Below are 26,712 nucleotides of genomic sequence, written 5' to 3'. Positions count from 1 at the left end.
GGTTTATAAACCTTCGAGGTTGTTTTCTCTCTCTCTCTTTCTGAGAACTTATGTTGATTATTTTGGCTTTATAGAGGCGAATTTAATAATTTAGAAATAGAAATTTATCAATCTGAATAATAAGATGTCTAAATGATAACTATGGATTTTTTTCGTTAGGAAGCGCCTATATTCGGGAAGTTCAGACTAGTTGTAATAACTCTATCAGTATTATGAAAACATGAACAAACACACCTTGAGTAGATCGCTAAAGAATTTGAGCGCTTTTGTTGTTGTTAGCAGTGGTTTAAGGCAAGTTTTCCCTACGTGTTGTTGGTATGTGACATGTGTTCTCGAAAAATTGGACTCCTAAACTCATTTTAATAAGTCGGTAGCACAATTTGAGAACGCAAAGACGATTTTGTACTAATTGTTTTTATGCGTTCTTTTCAACTTTCGCAAGTTGTTAATATTTTATCATCAATTGATCAATCATGTCCTGCTCATGAAAGTCAAGTCAAAATAACTGGAATGGGTCCAAATTTTTATCCATCCTGACAATTCAAAAGCATTTTTCAAAAAATAGTTTTTCTGTAATTACAACAACAATAACATACCGTTCAACATACAACAATAGACGCATTATCGAGTTCCCACTGCACTCTCAAACATGCTGTTGTCAAAGAAGTTGCGTCCAACCTGCCAATAAGCACTGCTTCAAACCAATTACTCGAACAAGTTGCAACGCAAGCATTTCGCACACGAAATAGCAGACTCCGTTGCAAGTAAAGCAACGCGATTAATATCGATTTTTTACGCAAAAACGATTGCAATAAACCAACAAAATGTTATCTTTTTTCTATAGTATTTATTCTTTAAATCAGTGACATACAAATTATTCTTTAAAACTATACGTATGTATGTAAGTAATTCAGAAATGCTACCTTATAACTGTAGACGGCTTATATTAGACAGATAAATTAATAATTATGTAGTAGGTTGCTTGCCATTTGAAATTATAACTATTCCGCTGCTTTTTTTGTTTCTTTTTTATTTTGTTTTCGCTTTTATAGAATCCAAGCGCTATTTGCTCTCTGCTTTATAATGAAATAATTTAAGAATATAAAAGCGTTTGTGCTTTTTCTGCACACTTCCTGCGTTTTCTGAATTTTGCCACGCAACCAAAGACTTGCACGCTTTTATAGCAAATTTACATGGCGATTGCGTTTATAGCAAACCAGAAATTGCACACGCAATACATAAACAACATATTCAAATATTAAAAAATACAAGTGTTACCACAGAAACTTAAATAGAACATTACATTTTGTATTTGCAAAATCTTTTTTTGTTTTTTTGTTTGTAATTAAGATACTAATAGCATTAATAGTAGAGTAACTAGGTGCAATTATTGCGCGAAATTATCAATTTAATGTAAACTGCATTATTGAATATTTATTTAAACTGAAAGAAAAGAAACACCAAAAACCGACAGCAATTGATGTGTTGTAGCAATAAATTAGTAGTCGTTTTGTTGTTGTAGTCGAACGCGCTCTATAGCGTTTGTTGTGTTATCTCAAATGAAAATGTATTTATTTATATACGCCAATGCGTCCACTTCAACTAAATTTTATATATATATATATATTGCATATGTAGGTATTGCCAACAGCCAGCATGAATTTGTTGTTGCTTGCAAGTGGGCTTGACATATGCGTTCGTTGCAAATTGCACGCGTGAAGTTTTTAAATATTTGTTGTGGAAACGTGGTACGCCTTTTTACCTTTCTTCACGTGTCACCAACACACACACACACCTTATTATGTTGTTTTTCTTGTTAAACTAATTCTCAGCTAATATAATTTTTTGACGTAGCGGCTTTATTGTCGCGTTACTGCAACAATTCGCCACTGACAATTTCCAATATCATTTTGTGACGGAAGTATTGCATATGCTGTTGCGAGAATGTTATCTCCCGATTTCGTGTTATATACTCGGCAAACATGCAACTGAATACACCACAATCGCTGCCGTTCATTTGACGCGGCACATCACGCACCGATTCAATTTCAAATTGGCTTGTGTCGAACGGCTGCTTTCGCTTATCCAACGATTCATCTTTCAGATATTGTTCGAGTGCTTTTAACACGCTCGGATTTGGTGTGCCCATGGAGTCGTAGTATTTAATGGTGCGATTCTTCAGGTGAATAATGGCCATACACCAGTGCACACCGCCGACATGCACCGGCACCGGTATTACATCTTTGGAGAATATATCCACTTTCCGCGTCCAACGCTTTACGCCACTGTGGCCGGCTGAAAGTAGGCGCGGCACAAAGAATGTATTCATGGCATAGACCGTGGGTAAACCGTGCGAATCATGCTTGGTTTCACCGCGTTCGGTGAGCAAGTTCATGTAGAAGTTGATAACCTCGTCGTTTAGCCAGTTTTGGCCCATCAATGTGTGTATATCGCGACGGCAAATGTTCAAGTTGAATTTGGAGACCAGAAGCTACGAAAATTTTTGAAAAAGAAAAATATTACTTTCAATGATATTGCTACGCTGCAAATAGTTTAAATCATATACCTGATCAGATGAACCTATAACAGCCGCTTTTATGCGGGCTTGGTGTTCTGGCGTTAATTCGATAAATTCAGGTTCCTCCTCAACCTCTGGTTCAGGGAAGTCATCGATCACTAGCAAATCAGGATCGACTATTTGTATTTTGCGTAGACGTTCATGCATTTCCAACTCGGCTGCGCGCCGTTCGGCTGTTAGCTTCTCCACACTAATTTAAGAAAACGAATCAAAAACATAAACATAAGCATTGGGAAAGCTTTTTGCGCTCTTAGCACTTACACATTGACGGTTTCGTTGACCTCTTGCAGGCGGCTCTTCTTCTTTTCAGTCCATTTTGTATGCAGCGCCTCCAACCAATTGGCTTTCAAATGAGGCGATGTGTTGAAACGTTCTTGCAACGTATTTACCGGTTCAACGTAGGGCCTATGCATTAGAAAAAAACATATATGATTTATATTTGCTATGCACATATCCAGTTAGTTGACTTACAGTCGCAATGCACTTTTCTTCTTATCCCTTGCGCCACTCGCACTCGCATTTTGTTCATTTAGTTTTGTGCATGCCGACACCACTTGCTGCTCATCATCATCCAAGTCGATTATTTCACTGATCTCATCGTCATCGTCGATTATTACTGTTGACAGACCATTACGCACAGGACGGCGTTGCTGCACACCTACAAAGGGGACATCCGCATTGTTCTCCTCATCTTCGTCATCATCATCATCCAGGTTAATGGTAGACGAGAGTGGTGGCCGTTTCAAAGCGCGCGTAAAGCTATCTTGCAGTGTTAGTGACTGTCGCTGATTAGTTATTGGTTTCTGGTTGTTGCTATTGTCTTGCAATGTACTGCGTCGTCTTTGTGGCGCATCGAAGCTGAATGCTGGCTTTGCTAATGTACGCACATTTGCAGCCTCGGAAGCGCCATATATACAGGGCACAACCTGCTCTAATAGTTGCTGATACTTGACGTGCTCTTCAGTTTCTTTTTCTTGCGTGAGTATGGAACGCGCATTTGTCGACCACATATTGGAGCGCATGTTCAAAATATTCAGTCCACCGTTGGATGCAGCTTTAGTAATTAACAAAAATTTCATTAAATAAATATTCACATGTGTAAAAATTCAAATGTTGTAACACTTACATGTTCCGCCAGAGGAGGAGACCGAACTAGCGGAGCGTCTACCTAGTACGTGTCCACCACTGCCGGGCATTTGTAGGTTCTGTCGCAAAACATCCGAGTAAGACATGGTTTTACGCTTTGTCAAATCGATCTCCGGCATCAGTGACGTCGCTAGGATGCTACCCGTGCGTGGCTCAATGAGTGGTGGTGGCGGTTTTGACACCGCTGTTCGAGCGCCATCACTTTCGCACAGAATCGGCACATTGTACGTATGTGGCACTTTTTTACGTGCGCGAATATCGCTTGAGTTCGACCCGCTTGCTATACCGATGCCAAAACCTTTTATCAATTGCGGTTCATCATCATCGGAAAACTCCACATCGGCGTATGAAGTATTTTTTATCAAACGGTGTGTAACTGTAGGCGCGGTAAACATAGATTTGCGATACTTGGGTTTTTCTGCAAGAGATAATTGAAAATATTATTTTTATAAATAAGGCTCTCCTGTGCGAGTTTGCATGCCGATTACGATTAACTAACCAATGGAGTGTAATGATTTGCGTTGTGTCATCTCTACTGTATTTTTGGAAGCACTGCTAGGTAATTTGCATGATAACATTTGCTTCTCGTGTTGAGGAAAAGTAGAAATCACTTCAAAATCGGCTGCAAACGACAGGAGATTCAAGTATTGAGCATGATGAGAAATAATTTTAACACTTACCATCATCCAATCTGTGAGTGATAATTTTAGGAAAACGATTATGTACTTTTTTATATTTAATTGGGTGTGGATTGGCATCAGCTGAATAGTTCCCAGATCTAAAGGAAAAATTTCAAAATCAGAAAAATAAATAAGACAGTTCCGAATTTATTTATTATGCATGTTCCAAAAGTATTTTGTGTCAAGTATACCTTTTTCGTGATTGCTCGTCTTGGGTGTTGCCTGTAGAATTGGTGTTTAAGTTCAACAAACGTCGTAGTCTGTTGAATATATCGATACCCATCTGTGAGTTGTTGTGCTGTCCCGGTGTAAGTTCCGACCGGTGGTAGTGTTCCTCGTAGTCTTCTGGTGTATCTGCTATTACTTCTTCAGCCTCTTCTTCGGCTTGCGATCGCTCACGATAACCGTTTGCGTAACTTTGTCCGGCGTATTCGACGTCGTCCTCAGTCAAATAATAACTACTGATAACGCTTTCGGTGCTATCACTGCGCTGTAGTTGAATTGGTGGTAAATTACCATTCAAAACTCGTTGGCGAGGCGGTTGCGGTGGTATGAGTTCTAATGGCGGTAATTCTAACTCGTGTTGCCAAGTTGTGATTGGAATAGCTGCCGGTACCGGACGTAAAGGTCGCTTACGAGCTTGCGATGGCTCACTAGGTGGCTGTCTGCGTTGACCAAAAATCTGTCGTAATAAACAAAATTGATATTTGAAATCGATATTCAATATATAACACTATAAATTTACCTTATTCGATTGTTTAGTTTCACTATATTTGCGCTGTTTGGCTACCGGCTGTACACAGTATTCGTAATTATCTTCTTCGTCTTCTATTTGTATAATAATTTCATCTGTCGCAGGTGTGTGCTCCGTTTCAGCGCCTCTCACTTTAGATTCCACACTTTGTTGTTTATTATGTTTTTTTGTATCGACCGTTTCTTCTTGTTCATCAACAATATCAATTAATTCATATTTTTCATTCTCTTCCCCCTCCTCTTCTTCATATGCTGTCTTACCGATGCCGTTAAGTTTTGGTGATACAGCGTTACGGTTGGTGACACCTGGCGGCGACCCTTTATTTCTAGCTAAATAAATATTTTGCTCGTGTTGTCCTGCAATGTTTAGAACTTTACTTCTTGGAGCTTCACTAATTTTGAGCACGTTCAAGCGTCCGGTATAACCGGAGTAGGCAACGTTAGCTTGCGTCTGCGTTTGCAGTTGTGTTGCAGTAGTTTCGTCAACGTCGCGTACATGTGCCAGTATTGAGTTGGCGTCACTGGCGGGAATGTGATTCTTCACAAAAAATTGCAGATTATCCTCCAAAGGTGTATGTTCAATGTACATCATCAATGTGAACGCGAATGGAATGCGCCGTATTGGAACTCGTAATCTCTCTAGCCATTTACAATGGTTCACCCCGACAAGACAATTTTTTTCTCGTTTTCGCTGCTCACGCTTTTAGTATTGATGCATACATAGTATTATAAGCGATCAAACGACTGCATAAATTATTTGCTCGCTAGTAATTAAATGCAATACAAAGACTTTTTCCAATTCAGTACCGTACACACTTGTTTAATAAATATAGTATTTTTCTGCGTTTCAATACGAAAATTTCTCTTTACGCTTGAGAAAAAAGCCGCTGCTGTTCGCAAAAATTGTGAAAAGTGACACATGGAATTCGGCTTTTTACGATTGGTAGTACTGCTTGTTTCGCGTTTGTTGCCACTTGGGTAATTTTTGTTTCGCTGTTTACCAAGTACATATTTGTAAAATTTTACATATAATCTTCAATTTAATTATTTCGAGCTTTAAATATTTATTTTATATTATTTTTCCGTAAGTTAAGCACTTATTGCTTCATTTTATTTCTAAAAATTAAAAATTTTCTGGGATATTAATTTGTGAGCTGCCACATGTGAAATTTCCCCTAAGTAATAAAGCAACCCTGCGAATCGGCTCTCGTGGGATTTTCTCAGGTAAAAAAGTACAAATGATTGCTGACAAGCAATGGGTTGAAATTTCTTATTTTATATTTTAATTTCTATTTTATATTTTTAAGGAAATCATGAAAATAATTTTCTGTGAAGAGAAATGTTTTTTTTTTAATTCCTGAAAGCTGTTAAATTTATATATTATAATTATTTATTTTTTCCAGTGTATTAAAAATTTAAACTTCCAACTGGTCATTGATGTACTTTATAAGATTTATTAAAAAATACAACAAAATTAATTTACCTTACATTATTAACTAACTAAAAAATTACATATGTATGTATGTAATTATGAGAATATACATAGATATGTAGTTAAACGAAGAAATTTAATTTGATTTAATTGCACAATGAACATATACTTAAACTCTGATTTTTCTTTTAAATTTTTATTCGTTATTTGATTTTAATACTTAACAATTTTGACATAATTACAATATTTAAAAAAAATTCATTTTAAGAGGAACAATTTTAAATAAGTCTAACCTCAGATATGCCTATGACAAGTTTAACTTTTACTACGTTGCAAGAATTTCATAAATTTCTCTTTAAGTCCGCAGGAGTAGTTGAGGGCTAACACCTTTATAACAACCAGTGGGTTTAAAATCGTAAATACTGTTGAATTTTTCAATCTCTCGTGTTGCAACAGACAAAAATCATATTCCAAGTAATCATGCTTATAACGTAAACCATGCCCGCCAAACCCACTGAGGCCTGAAAAGTACAAAACATACAGATTTTATAAAATACAGTAAGCTCAAAATCTTTGTTTGTATTAGATACGTTCAAGGATGGACAAGAAAAATATGTGGTCCCCCAATATTTTTGGAAATTTAGACTTCACAGATCTCCAACCCCCTGATAAGTTGATCCAGTTAATACGTGATATTTGTTGCATTTGAGGGCTCTTGTAGGAACTTAGGTTCCTTTTTTGTATAAGCATGGATACTATCTCACCAGAACTTCCTGACAGTTAAGGAATGGTTCATTATTTCTATCGCTTCACGTTATCGACTTTCAATTATATACATATGTATGTTTATGTTCTTCTTTTAAAGGACTGTTTACCAACATATGATATACACAATTTCTGGACGACCTTGGAAAGGTTTCTTTTATAATCCTATAAGTCAGTAAAATACGATTTTCCACACCTATGAATTTTGACCTACCTCTTCATACCCTAACAAATACGATTTTTTTTTAGAATTTTTTAGAAAATTATAATGCAATGTCGAATCTAGTATGTCAAATCCATTTTATATTTATAGGGCCTAGAATCAACAATATCTTGGTAAACTTTGGTTAGGTTTTACTGGCCATCTTTCACGTCATACATAGACGTACCGGTCCTTCGTGGTGCCAGGTGAAGATTCAGTTTAACATTAAGAGCGACTTGATATCTACGTTTGATACTTCGTTTGGTCCTTTGAACTCCGAAGCTCTTAAATACATTAGACAAGTTCTAGATGTTAGAGGGGTTCTAGTGTCTCTCTCATGTCAACTTCTCTGCACTTTCTAAATGTACCACCAACATGACAAGAGGCGAACAGCTGTCCTTTCGAGACCGTGTGAGTAAGAAACAAGCGAGTTTTTTGAAGGGGCTTTTGTACATGATCTTGACGAACCTGCATGTAATTATAGAGTTCCATCTCCATCTGTCAGCTCTTTCGAAAACTTCGTGGTATAACGTGTTTAGTGTCATTCGTATTTCCGGTACTTTTTCGGTAGCCTGATGGATGGCACGCTTGGCAAACTCATCAGCAGTTTCGTTTCTCTTGTGGACTGGAACTCAATATACCTGCAGCCGCTTTCAACGTATATATTTATCCTTTTTATGTTGCTTCCTGCGTTGTTAGCTATCTCGGCCGCTATTTCAACTGCAAAGACTTCCGCTTGGTCGCAGGCTTCTGCGCCATCCACCTTCCCTTAATGTCACAGTTCTCTCCCAAATAAAACATGTGGGTATGTGGTTTAATTTGTCCACCATCCCCTACTTATTGAGCAATGTCCGAAGATCCTTGTAGATAATTTCTTAATACAGGCAATCTTGCAACTAATTTTTTAGGGCTCTCCACTGCAATGTCGATTGGTGGTTTAGTAACCTTTCTAGTGCCGCCGTTGGAGTGGTCCTTAGCGCTCCCGTTACGAAGAGAATAACGTGTCGCTGTACCCGTTCCATTGGTTTCCTGTATAAAATTTTGTTCATAGCGGTCCACCACACAATAGCAACATAAAGTAAGATTGTCTTGACAACCGCTGTCGCTGTGTAACACTAATGTAAGTTTCACACTCTCCTCTGTCCGTTTGTCTGTATGTGTATACGCGAATTAGTCCCCAATATTTTCAGACATCAATCTGAAATTTTGGCCTAGTCCTTTTCTTCCCAAGAAGCTCCTAATTTGTCAGTACTACCGCTATCATAAAGGATATAGCTGTCATACAAACTGAACGAACAAAATTAAGTTCTTATATGAAAAGCTGTTTTCTATGAAAAGATATCTTCAGGAGATTTGGCACAGATTATTGTTCAAGGCAACAATACAATTCCATTCCAACGCAACCTTATCGGTCAAAGTCAAGTTATCGTTTTTCTTCTTTCGACATAGATTTGTTACCTCCATCTAAAGATCTACACTCACCTGAAAAGATAAGGTCACAACAACCCAATGAGCCAAGGCGCCCCACACAAACATTAATAGACCATTGGTGAAATGTACTGGATAACGTATGGCATTCCATTGAGCACGTGGCATGCTGCGCTGAAAGACAACATCCTGAAGGAAGAGCGTTACCGCTTGACCGAAACCCAACAAGACGGAGGAAACACTCAGTTGCAGTTTCGACGTGGAGAAACTAATTACTGACAAATGAGAAATATTAGTAAATATTATTAATTATGTGTAAAATCTGTGATTATACTCACGAATTAGGGCCAAAGCCTTACAAACGCTTCCTAAAGTATGCCACTCGATTTTGCGTTTATATAAACTACTGCCGAAGCGTGGGGTCATCAACGAGAAGCACATCCATGGGAAGGCCAAAAGCGAAAAGAGAAATGGTATTTCTGCGTTTTTGATAGCATGATGAGTCACCGCCAATCCCGGCAGTACCGTTAGGCACATTACATACGAGAAGATGTCCGCGGACATAAGTAGTGTGGTTGAGTAGAGGCGTGGCACCAAGAGCGCACGCTGTAGTGGCAGAAAAGTTTTTTCCTTCAAAGTCTTCCAAATATTCGTAGTTATGTAACGGGATATGCGTTGAAATTTATACTACGGACATATAAAAGTGAAATTCAGTAATGGTATATCGTATACTTTTTACTGGAAACAATATGCTACTTACGAACTTTCCGACTTCTGTGACATCGGTCTCTGTCTTGTCGGCGCCTGCCGTCTCATCCATTTGCTGTAATCCATTCGATGAAGCATTAGGATGGATTTTTTGTGATGCAGCCACGCTGTTATGACTCTTTCCTATAGTCGCTGAGCTGCCACGAATCATAGACACAGTCTCATCTTCCTCGGGTATGATTTCCATAATCTCTACACCATTTGGATTGACAAAGGTCACATAGGCCTCATCCGCTGCCAACATATAATTATTCCGTGCTTCAGCCGAAAACAAAGCAGCGGTCGCGGTTCCCGGATGCTGTTCGCGTAGCGGACTCTTCCAAATTCGTGGCATTTGTACATCAATGCCATCGATTTGATCAGCAATGCTGGGCGGGAACGCGCCCAGTTGATGATGCAGTGGCGGGAAGGAACTCTCCGCGGTGATCATCGAAATGCGCTTTGTGATGGAACCTTCACGATGACGTGTGATAATTAAACTGATCGGTATGAGGTTCACTAATAATGCGGACATCAGTACTATCGACTGCGCTGTACCGTAAAGTGTACGTAGACTGGTGAAGACGAATGAGAGAAAGAGCTGACAGAATGCCTCGCCGCAGAGGTGTATAGTTTTGCGAACGAACTTATCTTCGCGAGGCCGTACCGCTTCCAAAATGACGTGGGTCTTCCAAATAAAGAGACTAGAACCAATGCCTGAAAGTTGAGGAATATAAAATTAAGGAACTTAAGCAAATTATAATAGTAAAAGAGACGGAAAAAATATCTGCAAAGAAATATCTAGTTTTGAAACTTTTTCACCCCGGTCTCAACTGCTAGTTCTTATTGAGTCAACGATCCCTTTTGAAAAAGGTTAGGCTAATTTTTCGTTTGTTGAAGCAAATGCCGCTTGTTAGTTTCAGGAACTACTTCACAAAATATTCCAAATAATTTTAATAACTTCAAAAATCATCGCTGATAATCTTTAGAGTACTACTCTCGGATGTCTAGAATTTTATTGTTTTCTTTCAAGTCTTACCTGCAAATAATCCATAAAATACTATTGCTACAGCTTGCGTTGTTGTTGAAACAATAAACCAAGCCGATGAAAAGAATACACCGCTAATCATTAGCGAGAGGCAAGTGGTGAGCGTGGCACAAAGAAAGAAGCGCCGATATTGTGTGGTCTCACGTTCACGACCCCGATACTCTGTATCCAGATGTTCCAGAATGGAGCGACAAATCTGACCCGTGGCTTGGTAAACTATTGCCGGCCAGATGCGCAGCACCAAATCCTTATCCGACTCCACGACATTGCCATAGAGATAGGCAGGTGTGGCGAGGAAAGCCTGAAAGCGTTGCGAAGAAATGTGTGATATACATATAAATACAAATAAAAGAAATAATAAAAACGTTGAGACATGATATGTTAGTGAGTAATGATACAAAATGATAATGGTTTACAAACTGACGTGTCACAGAATCTCTTAGTAAATTTTGTACTCTATGCGAGCAACGCTTTGTAAACACAGCTCTCGAAAAAGATAATCAAGATTGTGTTAGTTCTTTTGTTTGTTATGATTAGTGAGATTTTGTTTCTGTATATTTGGTATGAGCGATTACGATACAGTTTTTAAAAAGCCTCATATTCGTGCCGTCAACGCCGTGTTTTCAAGGTTACATTTCTTCCAAAGACCTTATCCCTAAATGTTTCATATACATAAAATCTGTACTGACTAAACAGTGAATGAATTGAACCGAACACAATCAGATGGGCTAATGCCGCCTAATATTAGGAAAGTACTATGTGTAAAACATTTGAGGAAGATATTCCGAATAAGTTCTTAGAACATTTTAATAGTGTGCTTAGTTGTTGGCTTCAAAATCGGCCTCACTCTCGGGACTCTCTTGAAATTTGAGATCACTCGGCTGACTTTGATTATACTCAAGAGTGAAATGATGGGATCTCCTTCGAGTCTTCGTCTTCTTTGTCATGTACCGATGCCAAATCTTAGGTTTATTCAAGTTCAAAAGCCAAAGAACTTTTCGGAAACATCAATTGCTTGATAATTTTGGTTTTTTTACTAGCGCGCGAGGTAATAACTGGACACAGAATTTTTAAGTACATTCCCTTATTATTTTTACAGAGGAGATGATAGCGATCAACTTCATGTTATGGTTATTTGAATAATTGCTTGGATTTTTTATGTTTTCGTCCGTAAAAATCATTAGAGGGTTCACTGTATTCATCGTTGTTAGTGCACTTATGACCTGTTACTTAGTTCCTTTTGATGCAGAGCCCAGATAATTCATCATCAAACTACTTTGATCATTCATTATCAACAAAAAAAAAAATAGCTTTTACCTTTCATAGAATGGATGTAGACTTTTCAGCATGTCTGATATACCCTATTTGCTCCGTAGTGAAAAAGGTACATGTTCGGTTTTTTAATATAAAGCATTATCATCGTGTTCAAGATGAGCCAAATCAGGCATGCCAACGTTTAATTAAGCGTACCATACCCGTTTTGAAAGTTAAGAAGGCCTATAGCTTGCACCCGAGACGAAAAATTCCGTCTCCTTGTCGCGCTCTGTACAGGACACTGCAGGCTCAGGAAGCACTTATCCAACATGAGCATAGTATCTTGCGCAAACTGCCATTTCTGCGACATGGAACAGGATTCTGGATTGCCCAGCAATTTGCAGAAGCAGGCTAAAGGTCCTAGATTCCATCTACGTGGACCGGGTTCACATCATCTCCTTCGCATCCAGCAGGCTCCTGGAATGGTTTAAGATACTGGACCTTGGTGACCCTATGTGATATAGAGGAGGGCACAATAGACCGTCGATTTCATTACAAAACCTCAATTTTTACTATCTATTTATGGCATTAAATTGCATCAGTGATTATTTTATTTTTGGCTCATATTTGAAGCGCGATTTGCTTAATTGTTGAACAATCCCGACGTAATATTCATAAAACCATGCTTCGGCACCACTTATGATGCGCTTGATGAATGTATTATCCTCAGCTACGTTGTCACAAGAAAAGAGATCTTTAACCGACGTCGGTTTTGCAAAAGATTCAGGTTTTTTTGTACGAATACACCGTAGACATGATTCGCAACCAAAGTGTGCTGACCCAATCCATAAGCAATCTTGAGATCCTCTGCTATCTTTCTAATACCAACTCGATGATTTCAAGCTCTTTTTCTTTAACTTTCTCGATGCTATTGTCATTAACAAATAATTAAAGATCAAGTTTTGATGACTTCACGAATTTCACGAACTGTTTCGTACCCGAAATGCTAGTGTTCATGATAAACTCCCCAAAAGACCTCTGCAACATTTTACTCGATTCTGAAGCGCCACTGTAAAAATCGCCAGACAAACTCTTCGTTAAGCACACACTAATTTAGTAATAGACGTACGGAGCTCGAACTTCACATGAACATAAAAGATATTATACCAACAATCTAGGAAACAAATATTCATCGATTCCGTTTAGTTTTTGCATTTTAAATGCAGCAGTCCGGGTGTAATTTAAAGACATATCAGACGCTCTGGTTCAAACTTATAATCAAAGCCACTAACTACTTTAGTAATTCTTCTAGAATCTAACAAGCCGAACTCTTTAGAGTGTAAATAATTGGGGAAAATGTATTGCGTTCGGTATTCAGTGCCCAAATTGCTTAATTGTAACAAATTATCCCAGTGATAGATCCTCTCAAATCATTTTATCATTCAAGATCAATAGCCCCCGACAGCCGCGGTATTTGTTACATGAAAAAAAAAAAAACAAATCGCTTTTGGCAGTTCAAGTACACAGCGTGTGAAGACGTCATATCAAGCGTTTGCAGTTATTGCTTTCCGGTTTTCGTTTGACGATTTGTCGATAAACAAGTGTCATTTAAATTTGTATATACAAACAAACATACATATGTATGTATATATATACATAGCTACATAGGCATTTACTTAATTACTTAATAATTACAAGTTTGTTTATAGAATGATATATTGTAAGTAATAGTTTATATGTACATGTATGGCAAACCCACATAACAGATACTTCTGTTGAATGTGTTTGTTGATTACACGCCTGCGCTGTACGCCCGCCGTCGCCACCGCAGTCGCCGAAGTCCATTTGCCGCGCGCCGGTATACTCATTGCTGCCGCCACCGAGCACGATACATTCAATTGAATGCGTGGAACGCGAGCAAACAACAATAATAATACAAAAAAAAGTAAATAAATTTAAATGCACAACAATAACAACAAGAGCGGCTTGTATTTAAAATTAACTTGTAACGTGTAATTTGTAACTTGTGCAGCTGAAGCGTTGTGCGAGATAAAGAGGATTTTTTTTTAATTTATTGAAATTTTTTGTTTTTGTTTAGCGTTTTTTGTTGTTTGTGTTTTTGTGTTTTTTTTTGTTGGTACTGTGTTTTTTAAGCTTCTTTAGTTTGTATTGTATTTTTAAGATTTTTTGAGTTTTGTCGTTTAATTTTTCGCTTGCACCTTTTGTTACTCTCTTCGCGCGCTTGTCCTTGTGTGCGTGTTATGCCCAATTTATGGGCTTATTATTCATTAAAATTTCTGAGTTTATATATATGTATGTATATATAATATATTTATATATATGTGTGTGACTCCACCAAGAACTGCTACTTCATAAAAGTTGTGTGTTTGTGTGCAGACGCTTTCACAGCAGCAGCAACAGCAGCGACGGCAGCAGCTCACATCGTAAATAATGGCAACATCGCAAATTTCATTGCACAGACGCACGCACAAGCCTTAACCGTTGTTTGAGCTGATAAAAGACTCGTCGCTTATCACTAGAAAGTATCTAGCGGAGATTAGCAGATGCGACGCGATAGACGAAGTTAGCATAGCACTTGTCACTGTTCTTGCATCAGCAAGTGAATTTTATCCAATTATACACGCGTWTATATATGTACGTATATATTTTTGTATTATATATTTATTTTTATATTATATACCATATACTTATATATATTATATATGTATATCTATTTGTAACGCTGCTATTTCCATGCACTTTCTTCGCCCGTCAATTCGCACTTAATCACTTTAATTAGGCAAGTAGTATTTAAATTAAAATTTCAGCTGCACCAACAACAACAACTAGCAAGCATATACGATATACAGACGATTGTAATACGCGTAATTTTATATATGTATGTACACATATAATATATATTTTAGTATATACATATGTATATGTGTGTGCGCGTGTGCTAAACGCGATGCTCGCTGATCAACTGCCTTAACGAGTGCCTTAAATAATTGTTGCTTCTTTATCCACTACTGCAGCTGATCATGTCACTTATCGTACTGAAAATATAAAACGTTCACTCGCCGCCAGTTGGCTTCACAATTATCATCATAATCATCAAGCATTCTTGCCGCTACGCACACACCGGCACAAACACGTATCACACATACACATATATATACATACAAAAAACTATATATATATATATAGTTCTATATATGAATATGGAGCATGTGGATATTACCATCATCCCCGCTGCAGATAGCAGTCCACGGTCGCGCTGATCTGTTGGCCGCCCGCATAATTGTGCAGCCAGCTAGCAGTCAGCAGTAGCAGCCCTTCGTAATCCGATGACGCCGCCGACGACGCTGTGACATTGTTGACGTCGTCTGCCAGAGAAAGCGCAAAAAGCTGCCTTTGTATTTGTAATGAGTGCTGAATTTGCTCGTACTTAGGAAAGAAGAGGGACTGCTGGCATTTATCTTAAGCTGATACGCGCTTTATCTTCTACATGTGGTACCTACGTATGGGGGGAGCTGTGAGGCGCGCATCCATCGCATTTTGTGCTGCTTTTCTTCAATTGTATTTGTTTACATGTCACACATATTTAATTACATATGTACATATGCTTGTATGTATATAGTAACTTGTTGTATATTTTTCTTGTTGTCAGCGCTACAGCTGTAACGTTTCCACTCAACACACACTCGTCGCGCGCGTACGCACAAATGTATGCAACAGTTTTCGCCAAGTGACGCAATGGCGCTGAAACTGATAAAAAATATATATAACTTTCAATCACGTCAATCAAAATGCGATAAAATGCATTAGAATTAGTAAAAATTTGAACTGGCTAAGATAAGCGACAGCTGGATTTATATATATACAACATATGTATGTATAATAGATGTACCTATAAAGGTGTGGGTGTTTGGTAGTGATGTATGTACTTAATCCCGTTAACTTTTGTCTTTTGTCTCAACACTGACAAAATCGCTTTTGGCAAGCTTTTTCAGCTTTCTTTTTTCCTCTCAAGAGTAACAGCGATGACTATACGAACGCGCATTTGTTGTGTGAAGCGGTTTTATACGCTTGCAAATCAGAAAAAACGTGTTTTTTGTGAATCCCTTTTTGAATAAACATTTCATTTAATAACTAAATTAAAATATTGCACATTTCAAGAATTTAATATATTATAATAATCGGTGGCTCATCTTGAAATATTTGCAGCGCGACCTCGAATATGGTGGCCTGCAGTGAGAAAGATTTTTCGGCTTAAAATTCGAAATTTCAATTTACACTGATGATGATCGACTAAAATGGCAAAAATATGTTTATTTATTTATTAGTATAAATACAAAAAAAAGTTGAAGTTTGATTAGAAATACGAAAAAACTTTTTCGACTACTCAATATTTGTAAAAAATTTTGGTCTTTATTTAAATTATCATTAAAATTGTACTAAAAATATCGTTTCAAATTTCATTAATTTTGAATTCAAGTCGAACAGTTCAGCCGTTTATTAGAAATTTTCTACACCAGCTCTAATAACAGTGTTTCAAGTAAAACCTTAAAGCTTTGGGAGTCGATTACACTTAGTTAAAAAATTCACGCAAATACTCTTATATAACCAAAGCTTTATTCTCAAATATTTATAGATTGGTACCTATACTACTCTTAACAGAAAAAATATGAAAAAAAATTTAATAAAAAAATCGAAATTCGCCAAAAATGCTTTTGGTGTGATTATAGTCACCTTCCCATTTTTTTTTATACTATTTAGAGCGTGGTGAAGGTTTGCACTATTGTAGCTGAATATTCTTCCTTTGTGCGCTTTGAATTTAGTTTATGGCGTGAACTCCATTGAAATAATTGTTATTTGGCCTTCAGAGTGAAATGAAGAGGTCAAATTTTAACCAATGCCACAAATTCACACAAGAATTTAGATTTATTGCGATTGAGCATCTTCTAACTTTCCGCAGATTTTGATCAATTGTGAATTCCCGTTTCGTACAGAATTTGAGGCTGTGGGGTCATGGTACAATATTTCTGCTTGTTTAATAACGATAAACTCAAAAGAAGACCAGAAACATCGGAAAGTTGTATATTATCGCCAAGAGATGAGAATATTCATAAGCTGTCTTCTTTAACTGTGAAAAAGAATACACGGTATGTGGTATGCTCGTCCGAGATCAGTGGAACCAAAAAAGAACTATTGTGTAGCAGTATATGAAAAAAGCTCTAGTTAAACCAACCGGTCTGAATTACTATCTTTTCATAAGGAAAGTCCAAATCATATCGTACAACAGAAACCTGTAGCTGCTGCGTAACCTAATTATGTTCAATCTTTATGAACCCAAGGGAAGTCCTTCAATTCAACTCTTCGACATATTTCGGTACCACCTTATTAACTTTAGTTATAAAATACAGTAACCATGTATATAGTCTAACGAATATTATCGAATGAACCTCGATATATTCAAATTCTATAAAATTAAATTGAAGCCAAAAAATTATGAATCTTTCATATTATTATTTTTCAAGTCAAATTTACTATCAGTGGGTGTTTATCTAAACTCTATTGCATTGTTATAGTAATATTTTGGATTTTCAGTTAATTGTACCTTAACGGCATTGTCTTTTAGCTGAGTAATGCCGCTATCTATTAATTAGAGTACAGGCAATGGGGTTCCCTTTTTTAATCAAAATTTAATAAAACATTAAGAAATTGGGTAAAATGACTTTAGATGCATATGGAAAACTTTTAGATTTCATTTGGGTATTTGAATTTTATATACAGTAGGTGCTCAAATGGATTTTTAAATGAGAGCATACAACGTCATGAACTTTTCTAGAGATAAGACGATGAATGGTCAAACCTGACCAGGAATATTTGGAAACTGGTTATTGTTTATATCAGTACACAGCGACCGAAGTCAATAACGGCAACAACGACATTGTTGGCTTTAGTTTCAGTTTTAGGAATGCATGAACTTTTAATGCTTTTGGCATATCGTAGAAACTTTTCTTGAATACACTATTGCCAGGGGAGTCTCTTTAGGGTTGTTTGCATTGAAAGTACGCAAACTTAGTCCTTCACTCATTATTATAGATGAAGCGAATAACTTTATAAGTTTGCAGCGCAGAACCTGCATTTTACGAAAAAATTTCGAAGATTTTGAATGATGAATGTTTCAATGTAGTATCTTCTATGGTTACATGCCAAACTAAATGCCATATAAAACTCAAACTCTTGCGCTCACTTTGACGTCTAGCCCTATAGGAAATTCTATTGAAGACATTTTTTTAAATAATTTTCGTGCAAGTATTATACTAATTAAATCTATTTAAAAACATATAGTCAAATAAATAGTCAGTGAACCACATGTCGAGTGAATTCTGTACACAAATATTAGCATGCTACTTAAGACGTGATATGCCTTTTTGATAAGATTAGCAAAAATTTGTATGTATACTACATATAAGCATGGTGTGAATATATTCTGTTATTTTATTTTTGGCAAAACCTGAAATCTTGGCGGAAATATACCTACGCACTTCCCTGTCCCCCAGAGCATAGCCAAAATTTACGAAATTGTTTTACATTAAATATTTCCTATATTTTTTTTTTATCTCAGCTGAGTGAGTTATGAGTTTAAATGGATTAAGATACCATCTGAAGATAACTGACATAGGAGACATCGCATACTGTATCCCTATACAACAATTGCATAAGTGGTAGCGATGGTGTAAGAATGTGAGAAAATATATGTAATTATAGATTAGTCGAAAAAGCCTTTTCGTACCTGTAATCAAATTTCAACTAATTTTTTTATATTTATATTGAACCAAAGATGTACTAATTTGCGCGACAACATTTTGCCGTTTTTCCCCAAGAGACATTATTCCATCAGTGTTTTTCTGGTTTCTCTGCGAAAACCTGCGACAAGTAATTTTCACAGGTTTTTTTTTGAAGGCAACTTTATTCCAAATGGTAGTCCTATGGAGCAAGGTCGGAGCTATATGGTGGACGCATCAAAACTCTCCAGCCAAGCTCTACCAATTTTTGTCGAGTCATCTAAGATGTAAGTGCTCTAGAGTTGTCCTGAGGGAAAATGAAGTCCGTTCTGTTGATCAGTTCTGGCCGCAGATGTTAATTCGGTCCATTAAATTTTTCACAGATAATTCTGTGGTACCCAAACATCGAGCTTCGTTTTGTAGCCAGCCATTTTTAAATGTTTCAAAATCGTTGGATGATGAATGTCAAGTTCCTTAGCGATGTTATGGCTACTTATGTGATGGGCCTGGTCAATCTTTTCCATAATTTCATCGAATTTTTCAACGATAGGTCGACCAGATCGAGGTGCTATACGAAAAAGTGGAGTAACAGTATGTAAATGAAGTTTAAAGTCTCACTTTTCCAACACGATATGGTACGAGACAATGTAATTGGTAGCAACGACAGCTATCGACAAAATACGTAAAGAATTTTTCGACTACCCAATATTTTGACTTTGCCCAAAATGAGTTCTGCCAGAACTGATCCTGTTCTGATCTCTTGAAATCTTCCTATTTCTCTGATTTTCAAAGTTTCGTTAGCGAAGTGTCATAGAATAAATGAGTTTACTGTTACGTTTTGAGTTTTTCCATTAGGACTTGCTGGTCTCCGTTATATTTTCAATTGTTTGAAATAAATAATTGCGGACAAATTAAAAACAAATTTCTTGCAAAAATACTTATCTAACTAACCGCAAAGATAACCAATTCTTTGATTGGCGTGTTATACTATATGTATACATGTATGGCCAGTGCCGAATCCAAATGTGTAGCAATTTTAGTTGTTCTCGGATATGTCCCAAAGTTTGCGAATTGTTCACGTGCATACCATATATAACATAAAAAATAAAACAATGCGTTTTTTATAAGCAGCACTATGTGCTTCTGTTGAGCTTTATTACAAAACTGAAAACACTTAACTTTAAGGTTTATAATCTAACCTATGCTTGAGCCGGCCTACGTGACCAAAGATGCTTGGTCAGCTAAAAGGGTTTGCGCGTGTTTCGCTCACTTAAGAATTTAGCGGATGCGCGTTTAGCGCAGTTGCACTTTTGRTTGTAATAGGACTCCAAAGTATGCAAACGGTTTGTATGTTTCTAGCATATAATGTGGGAATGGAATTTATGTAGAAGTTCATAAAATGTTGTGTTAACTTATACATTTTATGTATGTATATATTTTTTGCTTATCACTTTCATTTGATTTAAATGATAAGGCACATTTTAAGCACTGTATTTTTGATTTATAATTGAAAAAGATTTGAAAGCGGAAATTATAATCAGTAGGGGAAGTGGTTCTAAGAATTGTTATTCTACGAAAATGTTTGAAATTTGACGATAAAATCTTTAGCACAGGAAAGAAAAGATTACATAAATTTTATTAAGTTGCTGCGCTTCATACATACATACATACATAGCGTCTTATATAGGGTCTTCGAAGTTAAGTAAACAAATATGCATTTGTGATGAAATCTAAATGCCTGTTGTTGTTTGCGTTCGAGTGATTCATCTGACATTTATGTACCTTCGTAAATATAAAATAAAGTAATTACTTTGGAAATACGCATGTAAATAGATTGTAAATAGTCTTCCGAGCGACTAACTAACTGCTTAAAGCACAAACAGCAAGTTCAAAGCGCGTAAATGAAACCGGAAAAAATTAACTTCGACTGCTGGCATATAATACCCTTCACAGGTGCATTTCTATATCTTGATTTTGAGCGATCAGCAGTTATGGCAGCGATATACAACTATGTCATAGCTGTTCGATATGAACAATCTATTCGGAGATTATGACGTTGCCTTGGATAATAATGTGTGTCAGGTTTCATGGAGATATCCTGCCAATAAAAAAAAAAAAGTTATTTATAGAAAGGCTTGAGTTCGGTCGGTCAGTTTTTATGCCAGCGCTGTCATATAGTAGTCCGATAGCGGTTGTTCCAACCAATCAGCAGCTTCTTGGGATGAAAAGGGCGAGTGTAAACTTCCAGAACGTTATATCCAAAACTGAGGGACTAGTGCACTTATATATAGACAGACTAACGACCATGGTCTAATCGACTTTGTAGAATATCTAACGTTTTTTTTTCTGTGAGTTCCTAACTTCCTGGCAAACGTAATATACCCTGTTCAAGGTATAAAGACGTTACTACAACCAATGCAAAATATTATTAAAAGTCATGCAAATACTCTACATTAAAAGACAGTTATTTACACTTTGATAATACATATATACACACACACACTCTTATGTATTCCCTTATTTAGCTATTATGTCAATATGTTGGGATAAACACTACGAATTCCATTCTAGTGCACCAAAGGAAGCTCCATTCACAAATATAAATGAGTTGACACTTGAGGTGACATAGTTTTCATATTTGCGAAAGATAAGAAGATTAATGTGTATGAAATTCATATATTTATACGGATACGCATACATATATGTAAATATGCATAAATAAAGGTAGTTGGTCTGTTTGTGACCACGTGGTATGTAATTTTGATTTTTTATGCCCAATGTAATTTCTCTCAAAAAGTTTCTGATTTTTCGCTAAAACTAGCATAAGAAGCCCAGTTTTGGTCCTTTGCGATATCAGATGGAGTTAAATTTCTAGGGCCATAAGGAGCAGTCATCCTTTAAAATGCTTGGGCTTGATGCGAATTTTATCAGATTCTGCGGAATCACTAACGATACGACCTCCAGTGTATCATACCGTTTAAACCCCAGATGCTCACAGCGTAGTCTTGAATATGCGGGATCAGTCTGTCAGCGCCATTCTGCGATCTGCCTCCACCAGATCAGTTAGTATTCCGATCATGTTCCTAAGGTCCCTTGTATCGAGTGCTAATAGGAATTTTGGTGTTTTTTTGGTGTTTTTGTCAATATAGATTCAGTTAAAAAATAAACTGAAATAATTTTCAATAAACAATTTTTTTGCAAATTTTTTTTTAAATATCAAACTCCATCGGTTTTTTCCCAAAATCAAAAGTATAACGCCGCATTGACGTCCAAAAATAAATCAAGTAAATTTTTGATACCCTGTTGAGATGTGAACCGTATTTTAGCGATGAGTTTTCCATCGACCAGTACATATGGTGGGACAAAGTCTGCGCTACAAATCTCTGAGTTAGGCAAATCTCTCAACCGCAGTTTTCCAAATAGTTTTGAACCGGTCTTGCAACATGAGGTCGAAAACATCTTGATGGAGAATTATTGCCTCTTGACTAGTCGTTAATTCCATTTTCCGTTGGCGTTTTTCAGCAATCGCTCGCTCCAATTTGATGAGTTGTTGTCGGTAGCTTCCCTTATTAATGGTTTCACCCAGTTTCGGAACCCAACTATGACCCAAATACATATCATTACCTTGGCGTCTTCATCTTCCAAGCCAAATCACCATTTTTAAATCATGCTAACTACTTTTGACATCAAAATATGATGATTTTTGGAAGAAGAAGAACGGCACTATTTTAAARTTCGACATGTTTAATTGGAAGAAAAGTTATTTTCAAATGAATGACATATACAGTGCAATAATAACCAACTTGCGCCATCTCTTGGTAAACCGTACTATTACAGTTCATGTGTTTTTTTGAGGGTCAACCTAAGCTTTAATTTATTGAAAAGTAATTATAAAAACCAAAATCTTTACATTCGAAAATACTTAAAGTTTTCCAAAAAGTTCAAAACAGTTCACTTATATTAAAGCTTCTGCTTCTGATTAACAATCTTAACCCCGAATAAGATAGAAGAGAATAGTTTAGTTCTCAAAGCAGTGACTCATTGTTCGACCAATGAAGAGCCTAAAGGATCAGCTTGATGAATTGTGTACTCATATAGAGTGATGAGTATATACAGAATGTATGTTCTAAAGGAACAAAAATAATTGAAAGCTGAAAAGTAATGCCTCCGCGCTTCGATAAGGATCAGCAGCGAATTTGTAAGAAAATATAATCGTAAAGTTCTGACACAAAGCCATGAGCCACCTTACCCTGTTAACTGTAGCTATAAATTGCATTACAATGCAAGCATCTCCAACAGTAACTAACGAACTGCCTGGCAGAATTGCAACATTTCTCAAATAATTCGTAAAAGTATATAAAATGAAGCGAGTGATAACGGTGTTCTTAGTACTCTGCAGCTTCCTACTGGTCTGTTTAAGATTGCTGACATTATTTTTAAGTTTAAAATTCTTAAAATATTGAGTTTAAATTGCAGTTGCCAACACAAAGGACATTGGCACAAGAAGTTTTGCGGGTTGGCGACGAATATGGCAAGGATACGGAGTCACCGGTTTCTGTGAAACAAGATGTGGAAGGTAATATTAAAAATATTTTTCTTGCTGTTACCTTATTATGGATTAATATCAAAACCGTTCAAAATATATTAGAAGATCCACTAACTGAAGGCCAGCCAACAAATAGCACTGCCGATAACCTCATCGACCTTGAAAAACTAAGATTCAAGGAAGAAGATCAAAGCTCAATTTCAGCCACGCTACAATCCAAAGAATCGCTAAGCGAAGAGTCTTCACAACCTCAAGAATCTTCTTCTTCTGAAGGTCAACTTGAAGGATCTATAGATCAGTTAAATGATTCCGACAGTAAATCAGAGCTTGAAGGTGCAATTAGTGCAGATATTTCTCAGTCAAATGACTCCGAAACTGCAGCTGAACTTAAAGATACAACAGTGCCACAGGATCAATTAGAAGATTTAGTTTCAACGGAGACCCAAACAGAGCTTACGACATTAGCGGATGGAGATATCTCAACTACGCTTCCAACGGCCTCAAATGAACTAGAGGACTTGGAAGTCAGCTCAGCGCAGGACGAAAGCGACGTTACGGATGAACCGCTAGAAAATAATACGGAACAAAAGACTACAGAAGCGGAGACCGAAATTGCGGACACCACAACTACTACACCAGTTGCTGCAACGGAATCGCCCTGTACTGAACCAGCCACATATGCCGTAGAGAATGATTGTCGCGCCTTTATCAGTTGCAAACCCACAGCCACCAACCAGCTGATTAAAACACAAATGGCTTGTCCTACCGGCCAGGCTTACAACCCGGCGCTGCTGCGTTGTTCGCGTGATCTCTCGCCATGCGCCGATGCATTGCACTGCGTGCAGGAAGGTACATTTGCCGATCCACAAGACAACTCATCCTACTATTGGTGTGTGGCATCTCGACTGACTGATGCTTATCACATTTACCACATCCAATGTGGTAATGGTCAAATCTATACACACGAACTAGGTAAATGTTTCGTTGATATGACAAATCTGCAAGACTTGCCGCTCAATTACGAACTCTATATGAGTAAATCCCCTGACGAGGAGTGCGTGCGTGAGGAGGTGAAGGTGTTGAAAGCCGAAGAGAAAGCCAAACTGAAAGAAGCGAAGTTGCGAGAAAAAATACGTAAAAAGTACGAAAAAGAGCTACTAAAGAAGGCGGCCAAAGCAGCAAAGGAACAAGCTAAATTGCTAGGCATTTCATTGGAGGACGAGACACCGTTCAATTGTGTAGAGGAGGGGAACTTTGCTGCAGCGGCTGAAAGTTTTTTCGATTACTTTATTTGCGTGAACAAGAAGGATAAATTCAAGGCTATCGGTATGAAGTGCGTAGATGATCAAAGTTTTTCAACGGCGCAAAATGTTTGTACGCCTTAGAACAGGAAGTTAATAAAATTTAAGTAAATATTGTTGTAGTAAAAAAAGTTTAAAAATAAATTTTTCTAATCAAAAGCGTAATCTCATATCCCAGACGAAATGCCCGTTATTAGGAAGCATTTTAAAGCTCTGCTATCTTCTCTTGTAGCGCTGTCCAGATTGCGAATGTGTTGTGCTGAGAGCCAAAGATAACTACGGAAAGAGAGAGCATATGCTTGATAATAACTTGAGTTTTGTATTTTCATTTTATTCTTCCTCATCACCACTTGGCGAATTTCCAGGTGCTTTAAAAATTTTGCCTGATAAAAGAATACGTTTGTGGGAGAATATCAGTACAAAGGCGCAGAGCATATATTGTGTATGAGTTTATCGTGAAACCGCTTTATCAGTTAATGAGTTGTAATCACAAATTTTGATTTCGTTAATGTTCATACATTTTATATAAAAGCTACAAGTAAGTTTCAAGCGTCAGTTGCTTACTTCTTCACGACTAAACGAGACGGATCTAAAATCCTTAGTTAAATTAAAGAACTTACATACGAATGAAAAATTTATAAAAATATAAAAAAAATAAACGAAATTTATTTACGAGATGCAATTGCAAATATTTGCAATAATTGTGGCGTTTGCCGCAGTTAATGGCGGGATTCTTCAGAATCCATGTACGCAATCCGGGTACTTTGCGTTCATCGATAATATGCCAACGTTTTATAGTTGCTCTTTGAATGATGACGGTTCTTACGCGATTCAATATTTATCCTGCTCAAATGGATATGTTTTCAGTCAAAGCGCTGGTAACTGTGTATTAAAAGATCAAGCAAACGTTGTTGATACCACAGTTTCCTCAACAACAAGTACTACCGCAGCTACAAGTACTACACGTGGAGAGCAAGTTACAACTGGAGAACCTTCACCTTCGGAGGTACCCATTGTCTCGAGCACACAAGATGTACCAGTATCTACCACCGAAAAACCGATTACAACCATTGCACAACCCAGCACAAGTGAAGTAATAAGTACCACAATTGAAGAATCGCGCACTACCCAAGAGTCGACAAGTACGGATAAACCTGACGAGAATTCGACCATTACTGAAGGACCTACTACGGTTACAGAAGAAACAACATTAGCAACAGAAACTACACAAGCAACAAGAACTACTGAAGGATCAATCGTTACCGAAGGTCCAACAGAAAGCACTTCATCGGAAGCATCTGCTAGTACAACAGATTCTGCGGAAAGTGACACAACTGTAACACCAGAATCTACTACTGCGTCAGATGCACCAAACACTACTGAAGAAACAACTATTGCTGAAGATAAGACCACAACGGAAGGATCGAGTAGCACTGAATCAAGTGAAACAACTGTAGCTACTGAATCTACTCAAGTAACAGATGCACCAAGTACCACTGAGGAACCTGAAGCCACAACAGAAGGATCAGGTAGCACAGAAGCACCCGAGGAAAATGAGACAACTGTAACTACAGATTCTACTGATGTTCCAGAGGAACTAAGTACTACTGAAGAACCTGAAAATAATACCACAACAGAAGGATCAGCTAGCACAGAGGCACCCGAGGAAAATGAGACAACTGTAACTACAGAATCTAATGAACTTCCAGAAGAACCAAGTACTACTGAAGAACCTGAAGATAATACCACAACAGAAGAGCCTGCAGAAAGTGATACAACTGTGGCTACAGAATCTACTGATTCTCCTGAGGAACCAAGTACTACTGAAGAACCTGAGGACAATACCACAACAGAAAGATCAGGTAGCACAGAATCACCCGAGGAAAAGGAAACAACTTTAACTACAGAATCTACTGATGTTCCAGAGGAACCAAGTACTACTAAAGAACCTGAAGATAATACCACAACAGAAGGATCAGGTAGCACAGAAGCACCCGAGGAAAATGAAACAACTGTAACTACAGAATCTACTGATATT

General features: G+C 37.2%; 4 protein-coding genes across 13 annotated transcripts in view; 2 read left to right on the top strand and 2 right to left on the bottom strand.

Annotated features, from left to right (window-relative positions):
- Nucleotides 1-827: 827 nt before the first annotated feature.
- LOC108970142 lies at nucleotides 828-6,060 on the bottom strand. Of its 2 annotated transcripts, XM_018935319.1 has the most exons (9): nucleotides 5,150-5,749; nucleotides 4,596-5,086; nucleotides 4,405-4,502; nucleotides 4,224-4,346; nucleotides 3,705-4,142; nucleotides 3,050-3,632; nucleotides 2,840-2,983; nucleotides 2,567-2,768; nucleotides 828-2,491 (listed from the first exon to the last, which is right to left on the bottom strand). In XM_018935319.1, the coding sequence occupies exons 1-9, from the start codon at nucleotides 5,747-5,749 to the stop codon at nucleotides 1,871-1,873; spliced, it is 3,300 nt and encodes a 1,099-aa protein (XP_018790864.1). In that variant the 3' UTR covers nucleotides 828-1,870. The 2 variants fall into 2 exon arrangements, with proteins under 2 accessions (XP_018790864.1, XP_018790865.1); XM_018935320.1 differs by lacking the exon at nucleotides 4,224-4,346 and having other exon boundaries at nucleotides 5,150-6,060.
- A 690-nt stretch (nucleotides 6,061-6,750) lies between these two features.
- LOC108970145 lies at nucleotides 6,751-14,145 on the bottom strand. The gene is made up of 6 exons (XM_018935331.1): nucleotides 13,776-14,145; nucleotides 10,771-11,080; nucleotides 9,745-10,448; nucleotides 9,323-9,671; nucleotides 9,039-9,259; nucleotides 6,751-7,110 (listed from the first exon to the last, which is right to left on the bottom strand). Exons 1-6 carry the CDS (start codon nucleotides 13,899-13,901, stop codon nucleotides 7,024-7,026), a joined length of 1,797 nt encoding a protein of 598 aa, XP_018790876.1. The 5' UTR covers nucleotides 13,902-14,145; the 3' UTR covers nucleotides 6,751-7,023.
- An 8,993-nt stretch (nucleotides 14,146-23,138) lies between these two features.
- Nucleotides 23,139-25,135, top strand: LOC108970146. 2 transcript variants are annotated; one of them, XM_018935333.1, is made up of 3 exons: nucleotides 23,139-23,236; nucleotides 23,304-23,403; nucleotides 23,479-25,135. In XM_018935333.1, exons 1-3 carry the CDS (start codon nucleotides 23,189-23,191, stop codon nucleotides 24,756-24,758), a joined length of 1,428 nt encoding a protein of 475 aa, XP_018790878.1. In that variant the 5' UTR covers nucleotides 23,139-23,188; the 3' UTR covers nucleotides 24,759-25,135. The 2 variants fall into 2 exon arrangements, with proteins under 2 accessions (XP_018790878.1, XP_018790877.1); XM_018935332.1 differs by having other exon boundaries at nucleotides 23,476-25,135.
- Nucleotides 25,136-25,250: 115 nt separating this feature from the next.
- LOC108970144 (flocculation protein FLO11-like) overlaps nucleotides 25,251-26,712 on the top strand; it is a 3,173-nt gene continuing 1,711 nt past the window's right edge. For 2 of the 8 annotated variants that reach the window (XM_018935323.1, XM_018935322.1), the window contains exon 1: nucleotides 25,251-26,692. In XM_018935323.1, coding sequence (XP_018790868.1) covers nucleotides 25,351-26,692 — 1,342 coding nt within the window. In that variant the 5' untranslated portion in view covers nucleotides 25,251-25,350. The remainder of the gene's footprint in view (nucleotides 26,693-26,712) is intronic. The other 6 variants (XM_018935330.1, XM_018935325.1, XM_018935324.1 and 3 more) reach the window with 6 other exon arrangements.

Source organism: Bactrocera latifrons, unplaced genomic scaffold (genome assembly GCF_001853355.1).
Source record: "Bactrocera latifrons isolate USDA-ARS-PBARC rearing strain unplaced genomic scaffold, ASM185335v1 scaffold_285, whole genome shotgun sequence".
In the NCBI taxonomy this organism is placed as follows: Eukaryota; Metazoa; Arthropoda; class Insecta; order Diptera; family Tephritidae; genus Bactrocera; species Bactrocera latifrons.
This window is presented reverse-complemented; position numbering and strand designations above follow the sequence as displayed.